Consider the following 19,808-nt stretch of genomic DNA (forward strand, 5'->3'; position numbering starts at 1 on the left):
ACGACACGGGAAGCACATGTTGCAGCACACAAGCACTGTTGGTGCAGAGATATTCTAGGAGGTTAATAACCTTAGTTTTTGACCTTAATCTGATCATCTCTTCTCCCTCAGATAAGTCCTCCCTACAGCTCCACCTTGCAGTCCCAATAAAAGACCGTGTCTTCCTATCGACTCACTGATACTCTTCTCCACAGAAAGCGTTGTATGGGGTCCACCTCTGCGGACATCACTGTGGCTTAGCTGTCAGCTTGGCTACTTGAGAGACAACAGTGTGACAATAAAACAATAGACTCTTGGGATTTTTTTTTCAAATAAACACAGATTAATGTAAAAGAGAACACAAGTTTTAACAGATTAAATGCCTTTTCTCCAATTCTCTATCCCTCAAAATACTTTTGGAACTTTCTTTGTAAAACTCTATTAAGAGCCATTTCTTCACTCCTTCATACAATCTAATTATTTTATAGCCACATCTTGTAAGTTAAAACTGTGACCTATTTTGACTGCTTTCATTTATATGTAAGGATGTCACTACATATAGCATTATTAATTATGTATCTTGATGTTGGTTTTTACTTGGAGTTGGAGGGATTAATCAATCACTAAAACTCTGAGTTTCAGTTTTGCTTTAGTTGTTTGGATTTTTGTCCTCTGGTGCTTGCTTGTTTGTAGACAAACCGAAAGGGGTCTATTGATGGAGACTGGTATCACCTCACCAACTGATGTAACCAGTTCTGATGGAATTTTTTAAACACAGAATGGATTAAATTTTAATATTGTGTTTTATTAGCATTCTAACTAGTGAGTTGTAAGATTGTGATTTTTATTCCTGAGGAACTCAATTAGAAAGATAAGCCCAACATAAATGCATTTTTCTTTTTACTTAAATTACTGGTACAGAAAACAACTATAAATGTGTCCTATTAAAAAGAATACCTGGGACTTCCCTGGTGGCACAGTGGTTAAGAATCCACCTGCCAATGCAGGGGACAGTGGTTCAAGCCCTGGTCTGGGAAGATCCTACATGCCACGGAGCAACTAAGCCCGCGAGTCACAACTACTGAGTCCACAAGCCGCAACTACTGAAGCCCGCGCACCTAGAGCCCGTGTTCCACAACAAGAGAAGCCACTGCAATGAGAAGCCCACACACCTCAATGAAGAGTAGCTCCCACTTGCTGCAACTAGAGAAAGCCCACACACAGCAACAAAGACCCAACGCAGACAAAAAAAAAAAAAACCTAAAGAATGAAAATTCAGCTATCCCTCTACAAAAGGATTGATCATAGCTCTCTAAAAAGCAGCAAACTCTCATGTGTCATCTTAAATATGGTTGAATTTATATAAAACTTTTAGGAATACAACCATCAGAAAAATAAGTTGCTTCTGTGTTAATTAGCAGGTTATAGTGATGTTGTAACACTTTCTAATATCCAGATCCCATTATCTCAGATTATTTTTTCTGTTATAAAACAACAACAACGTTTCTAAGCCAGTATATCCTTCATTAGTCAGGAAATAGGAACGTATATGTGGAGAGAATTCTGACCGAAAGGGATTATCAGGAGGACTGACTCAACAGCACTGTGGCTTCACGTACTACTTAGAAGAACAGATTTGAACCTTAATCTTCTAATCTGCCTGAGTCATTCAATTTTGAGTTGCTTTGCACGCAGTTTTAGCTTATTTCTGAAGGTCATCCTGTTTCTTCTTCTTGTGTGATTTTCCCAGTTGATTCACTATCTGCTTCACTGATAATTCACAACATTTGCAAAAATCGATGTATTTTAAATTCCCTGAAGTTGAAGAGATACAACTAAGACATATCTTCTAAATTTTTCAGTGTATTTAAATTTTACGTATCTGTCTTTTCCAGACTTTTCACAGAGGCAAAATTACTTATATCTTGTTTTTAAGTGACTGCTTTTTCAGCTTCTCTATAGCAAATCAGTGAAAGGAAACTGACAAAGAAAATGCCATGTAATTTATAATCAGCAACTAACTTTACATATTATGTACCTATCATTGAAATGACTTCCAAGACTAAGCCAAACTGTACTCAGAAGTTTTAAGATGCAAGGGTAACACAGGAGATGTAGAAAATCAAGAAAATTATGAAGAAGCACCATCCTCGGGTTTGAATTCTAGAAAAGGCAATAAATCTGAATTGTAAAAGTGGCTCTCACTGATCCTGGACAAATCACTTCATTCAATTGCCATGCATTAGTTAAAACAGTTACAATTCCCACGTGTCTGTGGGTATATTACAATAATTACTCAGTTGTTAGGTTGAAAAGCACTGAGGAAATTTAAACTCTGCTATAAAAATAATTGAGTGCACGCTTTCACGTAAACAGGACGAAAAACTGTTCACATTTATCTGCCTTATTTTGTTTTTATTTCGATCACTGCCTGAGGACATCTGTCAGTACAGCCGCCTGAAGTAAACAGGATATGGGAAAGTACGCCCAGACTGTTCGTTTTTGAAATTCCTTTCTAAAAATATTATCACTCATCCTCTCGAACACATTAATCATATACCACTGGCTCTCTAGAACATATAAATTAAAAATATGTCCTCTAACTTTCATAATTGTTAGATAAATATTTATACTTCCCTTGGACAGTAATTAAGAAATATTTCCTTCAAGGTACATTTTACTTATAAACTCCTTGGAGGCAGAAATCATGTTTATTCATCTCATACACTCTCATAGCACCCAGGACAGGCCCTCACACATAATACGAAGCTTCGTAAATATTTCTTAAGCTGTTCTGTCTGCTTAGAGCTGGAATGGAAGATAAGTAAGTCAAGGTCCCTGTTCTCAAGGAATGACTCACACACTATAAACCGTCTTAGATAACACTATGTGCTATAATAAAGGTATGGACAACACACACGAGAGCAAGAAAAAAGGAGAGATTGTCAAGAGATCTTTAAAAAAAGGTGACATTTTAGTCTAAGGACAAATAAGAACTCACCATGCACAAAAGAAGCAAACAAGGAAAACATGGTGTGCAGTCCAATGTGTAAAGCACCAAGCAGGTGCAGGAAGTGTGGAAGATAACTGGATACTGGTGCCAGTCTGTAAGGATCTCGTGTTCTCCACCAAAGAATTTGCATTTTATCTTCTAGACAAGTAGTCTCCAAAGTGGGGTGCACTCACTCCGGAGCATACGCAAACCTATTCAGGAAAAAAACAGAACATCTATTTGTATTTATATTTTCTCATCCTTTTTAATTTTGAGTGTTTGTTGAGTGTAATGTGTGTATGTGTGTGTGTGTCTGTGTGTGTGTGTAATTTATAAAGAAAAAGACACACGTTGGGTCCATATTCAGAATTTTTACTGATGGAGTACACAATCAAAAACGTGAAGACCCAGGCAATAAGCTACCATTGAAGGGTTTTTAAAAGGGGTAACAGCATCAGACCTATATTATGCAGAGATAGCACTAAGGTACACGTAGATGATACTTTACCAGGGAATGGAGAAATATTTTTCCCAGCTCTGTTGAGATATTGACATATAACTTATGCAAGCTTTTAAGGTATACAATGTGATGATTTAACACATGTATATATTACAAAATGATACCACAGTAAGGTTAGTTAACACCTCCGTCCCCTCGTATGATTGTCTCTCTGTGTGCATGAGTGTGGGGATGACATTTAAGATTTCCTCTCTTAACTTTCAAATACATAATACAGTATTGTTAATTATAGACACCATGCTATACATTAGATCCCTTGAACTTATTGATCTTGTAACTGGGAGTTTGTACCCTTTGACTGACATCGTTCCCATTTTCCTCACCCCACCCCCAGCCCTTGGCAACAAGCATCCTACTCTCTATTTCCGAGTTCAGCTTTTTTAGATTTCACATATAAGGGAGAACATACAATGTTTGTCTTTCTCTGCCTGACATTTTACTTAGCATAATGTCCTCGAGGTCCATCTATGTTGTCACAAGAGGCAAAATTTCCTTTTTTATATAGGTGAATGATATTCCATCATATTTTCTTTATCCATTCATTTGTTAATGGACACTTAGGTTGTTTCCATATCTTGGCTATTGTGAACAATGCTGCAGTGAACATGGGAGTGCAGGTATTTCTTTGAGACCCTGACTCCACTTCCTTCAGATATATATCCAGAAGTGGAACTGCTGGATCATATGGTAGCTCTATTTTTAATTTCTTGAGGAACCTCCATACTGTTTTCCATAGTGGCTGCACCAATTTACATTCCCACCAACAGTGCACGAGGGTCCCCTTTTCTCCACAGCTTCACCAACATTTGTTAGCTTTTGTCTTTTTGATAATAGCCATTCTAACAGGTGTGAGGTGATACCTCATGATTTTGATTTGCATTTCCCTGATGATTAGTGATGCTGAGCATCTTTTCATGTACCTGTTTGGCCATTCATATGTCTTCTTTGGAAAAGAAGTCTATTCAAGTCCTTCACCCATTTTTTAATCAGACCATTTGGTTTTCATCTTGTTGAATTCTATGCGTTCCTTTAGGTATGTTAGGATATTAACCCCTTATCAGACAGACGGTTTGCAAATATTTTCTCCCATTCTTTTTATTCTGATGATTGTTTCTTTTGCTATGCAGAAGCTTTTTAGTTTGATGTAGCTCCACTTAGTCTTTATTTTGTTGCTTGTGCTTTCAGTGTCATATCCAAAAAATCACTGCCATGACCAATGTCAAGGAGCTTTTTTCCTATGTTTTCTTCTAAGGGGTTTTACAATTTCAGGCCTCCCATTTAAGTCTTTAATGCATTTTGAGTTGATTTTTGTAAATGATATAAGATAGAGGTCCGATTTCACACTTCTGCATGTAGTTGTCCAGTTTTCCCAACACCAGTTATTGAAGACGCTAACCTTGACCCAGTGAATATTATTGGCACCCTTGTCAAATATTAGTTGACCTTATAAGTGTGGGTATTTCTGAGCTCTCAATTCTGTTCCATTGGTCTATGTAACCATTTTTATGCCAGTACTGTTTCAATTACTACAGCTTTGTAATAAAGTTTGAAATCAGGAGTTGTGATGCCTGTATTATAGGGAAAATATATTAGAGAGAACCTTAGACTTAATAGAAATTTTCCCACCAATCCTATCCTTTTAAAATATTTTTACACTCTTTCTTAAATAATTACATTAGGTCATTGTTTTAAGTTAGGCTGATCTGTGGTACTTAAAGTTTTAGTGTTTCTCCTTTGCAAAACTCTATTTTCTGAGCAAATATTTTGACTAATATTCTATATAAGTTACAAAGATAATTTGAGGAAAAAAATGATCAGTGGAATTTAACTCACAGAATTCTATGAGGAAAAGGTCTCCAAATGGTGAAATGTTTCTTCATACAAAATAATATGACACAATTTAAAGAAAATAGTTGCTAAATCCTAGAGATTCAAAACCATAAAATGACAAAGAATTCTGAAATTAATCCAAAGAAATCAACTCTCTGATGATCAACTGTCAAGTCTGGCAAAAAAAAATAAATTAAAACATTGAAAAAAATATCTCAATAACCATTATATCTCAATAATCATTATCATTTGTGATTATAATTATTTACTTTAGAGGAAAATCTGGGATAAAGAAAGGATGATTTTATAGGGCCACACTGTTCATCCAAAAATTCCTTTACCGACTTTATTTCTAAATTTAGTGATTCAAATATTTGTCTCTCCATTGAGTTTTTTAATCCCTATATATTCCTACCTACTTGAAATTCTCACCTTTGTAGTTTCACCATGGCCAACATGATAAGGCACTGTGAAACATGATAAGCACAGTGAAAGAAACATGGTTAGGAACTTCTCAGCTCACAGAGATAAATGAGACTTGGTACCAGCTCCTAGGACACCTACCAACTTGGTACGAGCTCCTAGGACACAAGCTCACAAAAAGGAACTAAAACAGCTGCACAGCCAACTACTAACCATGTAGTTCCAGACAGAATGTGATACGTGTTTTAAAAGAGGTGTAAGGAAAATCAAAAGGGAGTTCCTCTACACTGTTGGTGGGAATGTAAACTGGTACAGCCACTATGGAGAACAGTATGGAGATTCCTTAAAAAAGTAAAAATAGAGCTACCATATGACCCAGCAATCCCACTCCTGGGCATATGTCCGGGGAAAACCATAATTTGAAAAGATACATGCATTGCAGCACAGTTTACAATAGCCAAGACATGGAAGCAACCTAAATGTCCATCGACAAATGAATGGATAAAGAAGATGTGGTATATAAATACAATTGAATACTACTCAGCCATTAAAAAAAATGAAATAATGCCATTTGCAGCAACATGGATGGACCTAGAGATTATCATACTAGGTGAAGTAAGTCAGAAGGAGAAAGACAAACATTATATGATATCACTTATATGTGAAATCTAAAATATGACACAAGTGAAGTTAGTTACAAAACAGAAGCAGACCCACAGATATAGAAAACAAATTATTGTTGCCAAAGGGGAAAGGGGGTGGGGGGAGGGATAAATTGGGAGTCTGGGATTAGCAGATACAAACTTCTATATATAAAACAGATAAACAACAAAGGAACTATATTCAATATCCTGTAATAAACCGTAATGGAAAAGAATATGAAAAAGAATATGTATGTGTGTGTGTGTGTGTGTGTATAACTGAATCACTTTGCTGTACACCAGAAACTAGCACAACATTGTAAATGAAATATATTTCAAAATAAATAAATAAATAAAGGAGTTCTTAAAATGGGTAAGCTCATTTTCCAAAACAAACTTAATAAAAATGATAATAGCTAACATATATTGAGACTACCCATCATGTACCATGATTTGCATGCATTATATTATTTATTCCTCATAATAACCCTATGAGTTGTTTAACAATAATAGTTGTTTCTATTATTATCTTCATTTTATAGAGGAAAAAAACAGCTAGATTCTTTTGAACTAGGCACTGCTCAGAAGACACTCTTTTCCCATGTAAACACAGGATTTGGCAGCAAAAAAAAATAAGTCCTCACATGGTCTACAACTGTGCTGTCCAAAATGGTAGCCCAAGCCACGTGTGGTCATTAAACACTTGAAATGTGACTGGTCTTAACGAAGATGTGCTGTAAGTATAAAATACACACCAGGTTTCGAAGAATTAGCACTGAAAAAAAGAATGTAACATATCTTATTAAGTGTTTTAGACTGATTAGATGTTGAATTGGTAACATTTTTGGTATATTGGGTTAAAGAATGTATATTATAGAGTTAATTTCACCTTTTTTTTTGTTTCTTAAGTTTTTAATGAGGCTACTGGAAAATGTTAAATTACATATATGTCTTGCGTTATATTTCTATTGAATAGCACTGGTTTAGAGTGTTGTTAAAGAAAGGAATTACTAACCAAAAAATAAATAACATCAACAACAATCTTCTATGGTAGCGAGCAGGAATTAAATGTCAGAAATAAGGAAGAAAAAGGTGTTATCTTACACTTTTTAAAAAAAATCCTCTTGAGAAGATTATAAAAGAAAACAATAACAAAAAAATTGGGCCTGGGGCTTCCCTGGTGGCGCAGTGGTTGAGAGTCTGCCTGCCGATGCAGGGGAACGCGGGTTCGTGCCCCGGTCCAGGAAGATCCCACATGCCGCGGAGCGGCTGGGCCCGTGAGCCATGGCCGCTGGGCCTGCGCGTCCGGAGCCTGTGCTCCGCAACGGGAGAGGCCACAGCAGTGAGAGGCCCGCGTACCGCAAAAAAAATTTTAAAAATTGGGCCTGGAATCAATGTAACAAGAAGTACACCCAGCACCCATCTTGGTTTCTAATATCATTCACCTTGGAGAAATGGCAGGAGCAGAGACTATACAGGATGAGCTGGGACAGCTTGTAATACCGGAAGGTAAGGTAGTGCTCAAAAAACACAGCAGGGGCATATAAAAGGGGCACAGGAGCCAACTGAAAGAGCTCCCATTTACCAAAGCTGGAACAATTTGAGCAATAAAATAAATAACAAAGTGTTGGATTATAACCCAAAGTATAAGATAAATAACCATGAGTCCATACTAATACAAATAAATGATTGAATAAATAAACAAATGGGGGTGGGAGGGAGGGAGAGATTGGGAGTTCAGGATTGACATGTACACACTGCTATATTCAAAACAGATAACCATGGGAGTTCCCTGGAGGTCCAGTGATTAGGACACTGTGCTTTCACTGCCGTGAACCAGGTTCAATCCCTGGTCGGGGAACTAAGATCCTGCAAGCCGCACATCATAGCCAAAAAAACCCGATAACCAACAAGGACCTACTGTACAGCACAGGGAACTCTGCTCAGTCCTCTGTAATAACCTAAATGGGAAAAGAATTTGAAAAAGAATAGATACATGTATATGTATAACTGAATCACTTTGCTGTACACCTGAAACTAACCCAATATTGTTAATCAACTATACTCCAATACTAAATAAAAATGTAAAAATAAATAAATAAAATTAGAGTCCCTAATTTTAAAAAATATATAAAATGAACAAATGGTGGGAAACAGACACTTCTCCCATACAAAAGAATTCTGCCCCTCAAACAGGGGAAGCATAAAGTCCCTGCCCCTCAAGTAGAGGCTGCACATACTGAGCGAAAAGAATGGAACGGGAGGGGGAGAAAAAGAGTAACTTGAGGAAAAACCTGACAAACACCATCTCAGGCATGTGATGAAGTTTACCACCACCAGTGATAACCGTCGGTGATAAGTTATGTTGACAGCATATTCCCTTGAAATTATGTGATGAGGATGGCACTTTACCTCTGTGGTCTTTAACCCCATAACCCCAGTCTAATTATAATAAAAACATCGAACAAAGTCAAATTGGGAGCCTTTCTACAAAACCTACCAGTACTCTACAAAACTTTCAAGATCAGTAAAAACAAGGAAGGTCTGAGAAACTGTCAGTCTACAGGAGCCCAATGAGACACAATGCCTAAATACAATATAATGTGGCATCCTGGATGGAATCCTGGGACAGAAAAAGAACATTAGGTAAAAACTAAATAAATCTGAATATAAAGTATGAACTTCCATTAACAATAATCTATCAGGGCTTCCCTGGTCACGCAGTGGTTAAGAATCCGCCTGCTAATGCAGGGGTCACAGGTTCGAGCCCTGGTCCAGGAAGATCCCACATGCCGTGGAGCAACTAAGCCCGTGCACCACAACTACTGAGCCCATGAGTCACAACTACTGAAGCCTGCGCGCCTAGAGCCCATGCTCCGCAACAAGAGAAGCCACCAAAAAGAGGAGCCTGCGCACCGCAACGAAGAGTAGCCCCCGCTCAGTGCAACTAGAGAAAGCCCACGTGCAGCAACAAAGACCCAATGCAGCCAAAAATAAATAAATTTATAAAGAAAAAAAACAAAACAATAATCTATCAGAGACTTCCCTGGTGGCACAATGGTTAGCAATCCGCCTGCCAGTGCAAGGGACATGGGTTCGAGCCCTGGACTGGGAAGATCCCACACGCCACAGAGCAACTGGGCCCATGCACCGCAACTATTGAGCCCACATGCCACAACTACTGAAGCCCACGCCTAGAGCTCGTGCTCTGCAACAAGAGAAGCCACCGCAATGAGAAGCCCACACACCACAAAAAAGAGTAGCCCCAGCTCGCAGCAATTAGAGAAAGCCCGCGTGCAGCAATGAAGACCCAATGCAGTCAAAAATAAATAAATAAATGTATTTTTTTTAATCTATCAATATTGGCTAATTAGTTGTGATCAATGTATCATACTAATTTAAGACCTCTGCAAAAGATCAAACAAGGCAAAGGGTATGAAAAACTCTCTGGACTATCTCTACAACTTTTCTGTAAACTTAAAACTTCTAAAATAAAAAGTGTGGGTTGTTTGTTTTTTTTAAAGGACCTCCTGTGGTTTGAAATATTTCAAGTCTGTTGGAATCTTTATTCCCTGGTTCAAGTCTTTTATAACCTTGCTATTCAAACTGTGGTCACCTGTGAGCTTCCTAACAATACAGAATCTCAGGCCCATCCCAGATATACTAGCCCGGGTCCGCCAGAGAAACAAAACCAATAGTGTGTGTGTGTGCGTGCAGGCACATAATAAGAATTATAAGGAAATGGCTAAAAAGAATTATAAGGAAATGGCTTGTGCAATTATGAAGGCTGGCCAGCCTAAATCGGCGTGTAGCCTGGCAGCCTAGAGACCCATGGTGCAAATGAAGTCTAAAAGCAGTCTGCTAGAGAATCCCCCCGTGCTCAGAGGGTAGGTCTTCTATTCAGGCCTTAGATTAATGGAATAAGGTCTACTCACATTACAGAGGGCAATCTGCTTTACCCAGAGTTCACCAATTTAAATGTTAACCTCATCCAAAAGCACCCTCCAAGTAGATACATAAAATTAACTGTTACCAAATACTGTTATCACTTATATGTCGAATCTAAAGAATAAAACAAATGAATATAACAAAACAGAAGTAGACTCACAGATATAGAGAACAGATTAGTGGTTCCCAGTGGGAAGAGGGAAGGGCAGAGGGACAAGATAGAGGTAGGGGGTTAAGAGATACAAACTACTCTGTATAATATAAATAAGCTACAAGGATACATTGTACAGCACAGGGAATATAAGCAATATTTTATAATAACTTTAAATGGAGTATAATCTATAAAAATTTCGAATCACTATGTTGTATACCTGAAACTAATATATTGTAAATCAATTAAACCTCAATTTTTTAGAAATCAATGTATTTTATAATATCATATTAACAAATAAAAACCAAACAATGGTATTTTAAAATTTTTTAATTAACTGTCATACCGCACCTGATAAACCTGAACGTGAATTTTAAAAGGAACTGCCTGGTGATTTCCTACATTCAAGTTTAAGAGGCATTGCTCTACAAGATTCCTGAAGGGCCAGAATCCTCCTCGGACAGTTTAAATCTCATACAGGATAATTTCAGTAACTCAGAAACAAGGCTTGATTTGTCCTTCTTGTAACGTGATGACCTTACTAGCATTTACCGATCTGGAGGTTAGGGATGCCTCCAGCAGTCGCTGCCACCCTCCCCTCCGGACAAGGTTGACCCTCTCATTTGTTCCCATGTGGACCTCACCAAGCCTCTGACCTGGCTGATTTAACTGTTGACTTGTGGGTTTCTTCCCTGCTGCAATGAACTCCCCAAGGGCACGTACCGTATCTCATTTGCCCTTTCATCTCCAGTTCTTTATGACCCACAGAGAACTGCCTGTGGTCAGAAGAGGTTTGTCCCACTCCCACCCCCTCCCCGCAAGGCAGGCTAGTGCATTTTCCTAGCGCTTCTACCTTAGAGTCAGCAAATGCCAGGAGAACCTGTTCGATTTAGACCTGTGGAGACATACGTCACATGATTCTACAGGGTGAACCATATGAAACTGCTGATACTGGGTTATTTTGACCTACGAAGTAGGCAATTACATAGGACTCAACAATACGTTTCTATTGCCTGGTTTTCCGCCTCAAAGGGTATCCTAGAGACAATATGCTGTCACGGTCAGATAGTACCAGGGTTGCTAATATTCACGGCAATTTACTACTATAACTGAACGTCAAATACAAAACATCCACTCCAAGTTCGGTCCAAGCCCTCCCCTCAATTATGCACGATTTAAGCCCCTGCCGCCCGCCTCAAGGTTCCCAGTCACCCCTGCTCCCTGAGCAACTTGTAAAGGGAGCGCCAGGGAGGGGAACGCTGTTCCTTAGAACACCAGCGACCCAGCGGGCCAGCTACCTAGGCGCCAACTGCGCCTCAGCAAGCCCAGACGCCCGAAACCCGCCGTCCCCCTCACTACAGGTTGCCGAGTTGCCGGAACCCAAGATGGCGACAGGGGCGGAGTCTGCGTAACTGCCCCTGGGCGGGGCCCGAGGCAAGACGCGGCCGAGGGGCGGTGCCAGGCCGGGGGCGGTGCCAGCGGCCCAGCTCGGCCTGGCCACCGCGGCCAGGGGCGTCTTCGGCTGTTCAGTCTGAGTTTTCTTTTCCGCTGGGTGGTCGGTGCCGCCGCTCCTTGGAGGCGTCATGAAGTCCCCGGTTCCGGACCTTGCCCCGAGCGACGGCGAGGAGGGCGAGGACCGCACACCGCTCTTGCAGCGCGCCCCGCGGGCGGAAACCGGTGAGCAGCTGAGAGAATCAGGGTCTTCGGGCGGGAGGCGGTCCCAAGGTAGAGGGTGTCCAGAGCTGCTTAAGCGCGAGGGGACTGAGAACGCGGGGCCCATCCAGGACCCCACTCAGCCCCCGCCTTCTCGGGTGCCCAGAAGCAGCTCTGGGGCCCAGGAGGCGGGCTGGACCGTGAGGCCGGGCCGGGTCGGGCGGAGGCTCGGGCGGGACCTCTGCAGGCGCAGCCCCGGGGACCTCGGCAGGTGCAGCCCCGGGGGCCTCGGCAGGTGCAGCAGGCGGGCCCGGGCGGGGAGCTGCTGGGCGCTGGCGGCGCTGGGCTCCCGGCGATTTTCGGTAGTTTTGAGCCGGGGTCCCTGTGGAAGAACGAACTTGGGGAGAATCTTGAAATCAATGGGCAGAGGGCGGAGGGGAGGACCCCGTAGAAGAGCGAACTGGGGAGAAATCTGCAATTGAAGGATAGAGGGCGGGACGGAGCCGCGGGCTCTTCCTCCGTGTCACTGCCAGGTTGCCACAGCTCTTCGCCCTCCAGCACGTGATCTGGTAGCTAGCTCCCTGGGCATGAAGAGGAGACACAAAAAAGGACTGAGGTTAACATTTGTGAGTATGCGGAGGAAAATTATTGGATAACCCAGCGAATATCTTGAAATTGTGCGATAAGAGATTAAAAGTACTGCATACATTTTTCCCCCCGTATAGCTGTCTACGATTAAGTCTCAGCACTCTACGACTTAAGTTAGGAAACAGGTTATCCTCAAGATAGGTTATTGATAGAGCACTAAGGTAATTTGCACAAAGTCTTGCAACAAATGGAAAAAGAGTTACTTCACAATGCATCTTCCCTGAATTTGGGGAAATTAAAATATTTTGCTATACTTCTTTAAAAGAAATTAAAACTAAAGAATAAATCAGTTTGCATGCATTCTATAGTTTCAAAGATGTGTGCATGAGAAACAGAGTTGAATTCGAAATTTGACTTTTCCTGACCAAGAACAGTACAATCCTGTGGTATCTTCTAAATTTGTTTTTATCATTACCAGATGGTGGCAGTAGAGGTGGTAACATTATAGCTCTATCTGGCAACTGGGAGCTTATTTTTGTGGATGCTCAATGTAAACACTGTACCATAATGCCGTTTTACCTGGAAGTCAGACTTAGTTCCATAAACTGATCTTTTTCTATAGCATATGAGTTAGATTTCTATAATCCTCTTCTGCCAAATAATCTAGTTTGGAAATACAGAAATAATAAAGATATTCCCTAGAGACTACTATATTCTGTTGCAATTGGGAAACATATATATAAATATAATCAAATTTTAGCTCAAATGTTAAACATCAGTGGTTGTAAGGAAAATGCAGATTAAAACCGCAATGAGCCGTTACACACTTACTAGAATGGCTAAAGTTAAAATGGCTGAAGATACCAAATATTGGCCAACATACAGAATAACTAGAACTCTCATATTTTGCTTGTAAGAGTGTAAAATGGTACAACTACTTTGGAAAACTGGCAATCTATTTTAAAGTTAAACATACATTACCATAATACCAAACAATGTTTATAACAGCTTTAATTCATAATAGTAAAAAACTGGAAACAACATATCCATCAGTTCATCAGCAGGTGAATGGATAAACAAATTGTGGTATATTCATGCATACTCAGTGGTATTATAAAAAGAAATTCCTGATACACATAACAACGTGGGTAAATCTCAGACACAAAAGAAACCACCATATTAATGTATGACTCCATCAGTATGACGTTCTAAACAAGCAGAACTAATCTGTAATAACAGGAAGCCGATCAGTGGTTGCCTGGAAGCTACAGGCAGGAAGGAATTGCCTGCAGAGGCACTAGGGTACTTTTTAGGGTACAAGTTGCAGATGGGAAAGTTCTGCAGCTTGACTGGGATTCACAGATGTATACATTTGTCAAAATTCACCAAACTGTACACTTGAAATGGGAGCATTTTATTGTATGTAAAATATACCTCAATAAAGTAGATTGAAAAAGAAAAAAATTAACTCATTCCTTTTAAGAACAATCCCTGCTTGATTCATGGGTTGAGTGTATAGATCTTAGCCCTGTTCCTCATGCCTTGAGGCGGCTGTCTTCATTATAACCATTTTCCTTCTTATTTTTACTCTTTACATACCACTGGAGAGCAAAAGTGGAGTAAGAATAGCAGCAACACATTTTGTTTTGCTATTTAAAATATGATAAGGGTTTTAGAGAATAGGCGCCTACCGTTATAGAGTATTGCATTAGTCAACAATATTTTTATTTTTTTTTATTTATTTATTTATTTATTTATTTATTTGTGGTACGTGGGCCTCTCACTGTTATGGCCTCTCCCGTCGCGGAGCACAGGCTCCGGACGCGCAGGCTCAGTGGCCATGGTTCACGGGCCCCGCCGCTCCGCGGCATGTGGGATCTTCCCGGACCAGGGCACGAACCCGCGTCCCCTGCATCGGCAGATGGACTCTCAACCACTGCGCCACCAGGGAAGCCCGTCAACAATATTTTAAATTAAGCTCTGTGTCTGGGGTGCTGCGAGCAGGACAGGAGAGGGGCACCAGGAGAAGGGATGGAAAAGACAAAGATGGATGTAACCACTTTATAAGAGGCACCAGGTATTACCTCATTTTCCCGCAGTAGTGCCCTTTGTCCTAGCTTTAGTCATACTATCTACCATGTACAGCTAATAGGAGAAACACGATGCCCATTAGTTATATTTTTTGTTTAAGTTATGTTCTATATGTTTACTTTGCACATTCCAGAAAGTGTAGGTGTTTAAAAAAAACAAAAAACAACTTTCCATCCAGAATTAGTTTTTTTTCACTTTTGGTGCCTGAAGACCTTCAGCAGACCTTAAAACCTCTCTTTCTATATGTTTGCATATGTTTTACTTATCTTTTATGTTTGTTTCTGGAACAAACCAGAAATTAGCTGTACCTTATCTATGCCTATGTGTATAGTTTTATTTTTCAGAAGAGAAAAGCTGATAAAATGTTCGTCGTAAAATTTTACAGCGGTTAAAAGACCTTAGAGACTAAGTCCTATCAGGTGGGCATCATTTTATATGTAAACAGCTGAGGGCCAGAGAGGTTAAGTTCCCACTATTGCTATAGCCATATTAAGGACTAAACAGAGTTCTTCCAGTTTTTAGTCCCATCCTTCCTCCTCGTCACAACACTGCCACATTTGTGTTATGTTGCAGAAATTCCTGTTTGCAAAATGCTTAATCATTTTTGTTGAATCCTTCACAAATTTGAAAGTTCCCTGCTCCGTCATGAATAAGAGGACGTGGTTTTGTGTTGTGCATAGTACTGCTTTATTGAGAGAGCTAAAATTAAAGTATGTTTCTGTAGTGTTAAGACAAATGCAGGGGACAGGGGTTCAAGCCCTGGTCCGGGAAGATCTCACATGCCGTGGAGCAACTAAGGCCGTGTGCCACAACTACTGAGCCTGTGCTCTAGAGCCTGTGAGCCACAGCTACTGAGCCCGTGTGCTACAACTACTGCAGCCCGCGTGCCTAGAGCCCATGCTCCGCAACAAAGACAAGCCACCACAATGAGAAGCCTGTGCACTGCAATGAAGAGTAGCCCCCGGTCGCCGCAACTCGAGAAAGCCTGTGCACAGCAACAAAGACCCAACGCAGCCAAAAATAAATAAATTTATTTAAAAAAGAATATGTCTCAGGTTGACAGAACACAACAGAATTCTCAGTAACCTGTCAGTAAACTGACTGGCTTGCTTTTCAAGCATTTGCTTTTACGTAGTCAGGTAGATTTCAGAGATGCACACCAAAGTGATGGGGCACATCCATGTTGCTGCAAATGACATTATTTCATTCTTTTTTATGGCTGAGTAATATTCCATTGTATATATGTACCACATCTTCTTTATCAATTCATCTATTGATGGACATTTAGGTTGCTTCTATGTCCTGCCTATTGTAAATAGGGCTACAATGAACACTGGGTGCATATGTCTTTTCTAATTATGGTTTTCCCCAAATATATGCCCAGGAGTGGGATTGCTGGATCATATGATAGCTCTATTTTTAGTTTTTTAAGGAACCTCCATACAGTTCTCCATAGTGGCTGTACCAGTTTACATTCCTACCTACCAACAGTGTAGGAGGGTTCCCTTTTCTCCACACCCTCTCCAGCATTCATTGTTTGTAGACTTTTTGATGATGGCTAGTCTGACTGGTGTGAGGTGATACCTCATTTAGTTTTGATTTGCATTTCTCTAATAATTAATGATGTTGAGCATGTTTTCATGTGCTTTTTGGCCATCTGTATGTCTTCTTTGGAGAAATATCTATTTAGATCTGCCCATTTTTTGATTGGGTTGTTTATTTTTTTGATATTGAGCTGCATAAGCTATTTGTATATTTTGGAGATTAATTCCTTGTTGGTTGCTTCGTTTGCAAATATTTTCTCCCATTTTGAGGGCTGTCTTTTCATTTTGTTTATGGATTCCTTTGCTGTGCAAAATCTTTTAAGTTTCATTAGGTCCCCTTTGTTTTCTTTGTTTTTATTTTCATTACTCTAGGAGGTGGATCAAAAAAGATATTGCTGCTATTTATGTCAAAGAGTGTTCTGCCCATGTTTTCCTCTAAGAGTTTTATTGTGTCCAGCCTTACATCTAGGTCTTTAATCCTTTTTTTTTTTTTCGGTATGTGGGCCTCTCACTGTTGTGGCCTCTCCCGTTGCGGAGCACAGGCTCTGGACGCACAGGCTCAGTGGCCATGGCTCACGGGCCCAGCCACTCCGTGGCTTGTGGGATCTTCCCGGACTAGGGCACGAACCTGTGTCCCCTGCATCGGCAGGCGGACTCTCAACCACTGCACCACCAGGGAAGCCCTTTAATCCATTTTGAGTTTATTTTTGTGTATGGTGTGAAGGAGTGTTCTAATTTCATTCTTTTACCTGTAGCTGTTCAGTTTTCCCAGCACCACTTATTGAAGAGACTGCCTTTTCTCCATTATATATTCTTCCTTCCTTTGTCATAGATTAGGTGACCATAGGTGTGTGGGTTTATCTCTGGACTTTCTATCCTGTTCCATTGATCTATATTTCTGTTTTTGTGCCAGTACCATACTGTCTTGATTACTGTAGCTTTGTAGTATAGTCTGAAGTCAGGGAGCCTGATTCCTTCAGCCTAGAGATTGTCATACTGAGTGAAGTAAGTCAGAGAAAGACAAATATGATATGATATTGCTCATATGTGGAATCTTAAAAAAAGGCGGGGTACAAATGAACTTATCTACAAAACAGAAATAGAGTCACAGATGTAGAAAACAAACTTATGGTTACAAGGGGTAAGGGGGAGAGGGATAAATTGGAAGATTGAGATTGACATATACACACTACTATATATAAAATAGATAACCAATAAGGACCTACTGTATAGCACAGGGAACTCTGCTTAGTGCTCTGTAATGGCCTATATGGGAAAAGAATCGTAAAAAGAATGGATATATGTATATAACAGATTCACATTGCTGTACACCTGAAAATAACATTATTAATCAACTATACTCCAATAAAAATTAAAAACAAAACAACAAAGTGATGGGGGAAGGGCGGCTCAATACTGGTAAACCACAGGAAGTGTATAGATTCTTCTGCCTAATTTAGGTAGGAGGGAGGAGGGAATTAGGCACACACATAAAAATTCCATTCCTCACACTTTCCACCAGTTGAAGGTTTACTTTTGTATGAATGAGATGTGTCTTGTATTTGATTAAATGGATTTTCAACATACTGTTGCACCAAAATGTGCTCATTCACGTTATGAAAAATCAGTTTTAGGTCTCCTAAGACATTTCTTTGTGTTTAAAGGCAGAACATGGGTCTGGAGGCAGGGTGCCTAATGGCCAATCGTAGTTCTGCTGCCTAACCTAACCTCTCTGTGCCTGTAAATCAGGGAAAACGATACACCTAATTTATAGGGTTATTGTGGGGATTAAATAAGCTAATAGAAAGTGCTTGGAATAGAGTTTGGCATATAGTCAGTGTTAATTATTATCATTATTATCATCATCAGTGAAGACTGGATTTTGCATTCCTCAGAGAAGCTGGCACTGGGGAATAAGGGCCCCATTCTTCATGTCACACTGTTGCAACTTGTGATTTTCTAGCTTATAATGGCACATCCTCTGCTTTATTTCATTTTTTGTTTTGTTTTTTACCTCTGCTATTCTTTTGGTGTGGGAGGCAGATGGTTACATTCAAGGTTCAGTTACATAAGCGTTGTGTTTCACACACGTAATTTGTGTGTAAATATAGTCTTAAATATAAGGTATGGAGCGCTGGTAGACAGCAACCATGTTACAGAAGGAAGGGAAATGGCCTTGGGTCATGTGATAATCAATGTTAATATTAAAGTAGCTGAGTCCATTTTAATGGAATTTGGTGTTTTCTTGTAAATGGCTATTAATTTGGGAGCTAAGAATACATAAGGATTTATCAGGAATGAACTACCCATAAGGCAGGCTAAGACCAGTTAAATGTTACCCTGTTTAAAAGCCAAACTTGTTTTATCCTTTTAGATAGGAAATCTTTTTTTTTTTTTTTTTTTTTTGCGGTACGCGGGCCTCTCACTGCCGTGGCCTCCTCCGTTGCGGAGCACAGACTCCAGACCCGCAGGCTCCGGACGCGCAGGCTCAGCGGCCACGGCTCACGGGCCCAGCCGCCCCGCGGCACGTGGGATCCTCCCGGACCGGGGCACAAACCCGCGTCCCCTGGCGGACCCCCAACCACTGCGCCACCAGGGAAGCCCCAGGAAATCTTTTTTAATGCAGTCCCCTGGTCGGGGGGCTCACCAGTCCAGGCCCCCTCCTCTAGAGAAAGTCATCGTCTTTGCATAGGTCAGTGCCCCCGACCGTGGATTTCTGCCTCAGTCTCAGCCCCTCACTGCTCAATACTTCCTTGCCCCTCAGCCAGGCCTGCTTCTCCCCACTGCCAGACCCTCCCACAATGAAGAAAGGCTGGACGTCCTCAGCTTTTCAGCAGCCTTCGCTCACCTCAGGCACCTCCTTGCTGCAGCAGAAACCTGGCCTTCTGGGCACACCACTCCTCCCTGCTGTCTCACCGGGTGATTTTCTGTTATCCTGTAGTAGTTGGTGGGATCAACTCTTCCTTACTCCACATTGATGCTTCCAGACAATCACCCTCCACTCGCAATGCCATTAGGCTAGGCTCCTTTCCCCTACGTGGTTTTCTCCTCTGCCCACTTCCCAGCACTTTGCTTCAGTCATCATAGGCTTTACCACCTCACACACCTCCATCTTCCACACTCTAATTCCCACCATGATCTTGAGTGACGCCTCATCCAGCACCACGTCCCCTCAACTTCTCAGACTCCTACGTGTCTGATGACTTCCTTCCCTCCTCAGTCACCCCTTGGGCCCTGTCATCTCCCATGACTGCTTTAACGACAACCAGAATTCCTTCCTACCTGCCTGTGTAACTGCTCCACTTTGACCACTCTCATTTCATCTGGACCTTCCACCCACTGACTCCTCATCTTTTTTTTTTTTTAATAAATTTATTTATTTATTTTATGGCTGCGTTGGGTCTTCGTTGCTGCATGGGCTTTCTCTAGTTGCAGCAAGTGGGGGCCA

General features: G+C 40.8%; 2 protein-coding genes across 3 annotated transcripts in view; one reads left to right on the plus strand and one right to left on the minus strand.

The window, feature by feature from the left end:
• Window positions 1-3,175, minus strand: part of CD109 (CD109 molecule) — a 143,025-nt gene extending 139,850 nt beyond the window's left edge. Inside the window, exon 1 of the mRNA XM_027092353.1 lies at window positions 2,981-3,175. Coding sequence (XP_026948154.1) covers window positions 2,981-3,122 — 142 coding nt within the window. The 5' untranslated portion in view covers window positions 3,123-3,175. The remainder of the gene's footprint in view (window positions 1-2,980) is intronic.
• Window positions 3,176-11,960: 8,785 nt separating this feature from the next.
• Window positions 11,961-19,808, plus strand: part of SLC17A5 (solute carrier family 17 member 5) — a 58,928-nt gene continuing 51,080 nt past the window's right edge. Inside the window, exon 1 of one of the 2 annotated variants that reach the window (XM_027092383.1) lies at window positions 11,961-12,209. In XM_027092383.1, the coding sequence (XP_026948184.1) occupies window positions 12,068-12,209 (142 nt within the window). In that variant the 5' untranslated portion in view covers window positions 11,961-12,067. The remainder of the gene's footprint in view (window positions 12,210-19,808) is intronic. The other variant, XM_027092387.1, reaches the window with a different exon arrangement.

This window comes from Aethalodelphis obliquidens, unplaced genomic scaffold (genome assembly GCF_003676395.1).
Source record: "Aethalodelphis obliquidens isolate GAN/ISIS:26980383/991018 unplaced genomic scaffold, ASM367639v1 scaffold3, whole genome shotgun sequence".
Classification (NCBI taxonomy): domain Eukaryota; kingdom Metazoa; phylum Chordata; class Mammalia; order Artiodactyla; family Delphinidae; genus Aethalodelphis; species Aethalodelphis obliquidens.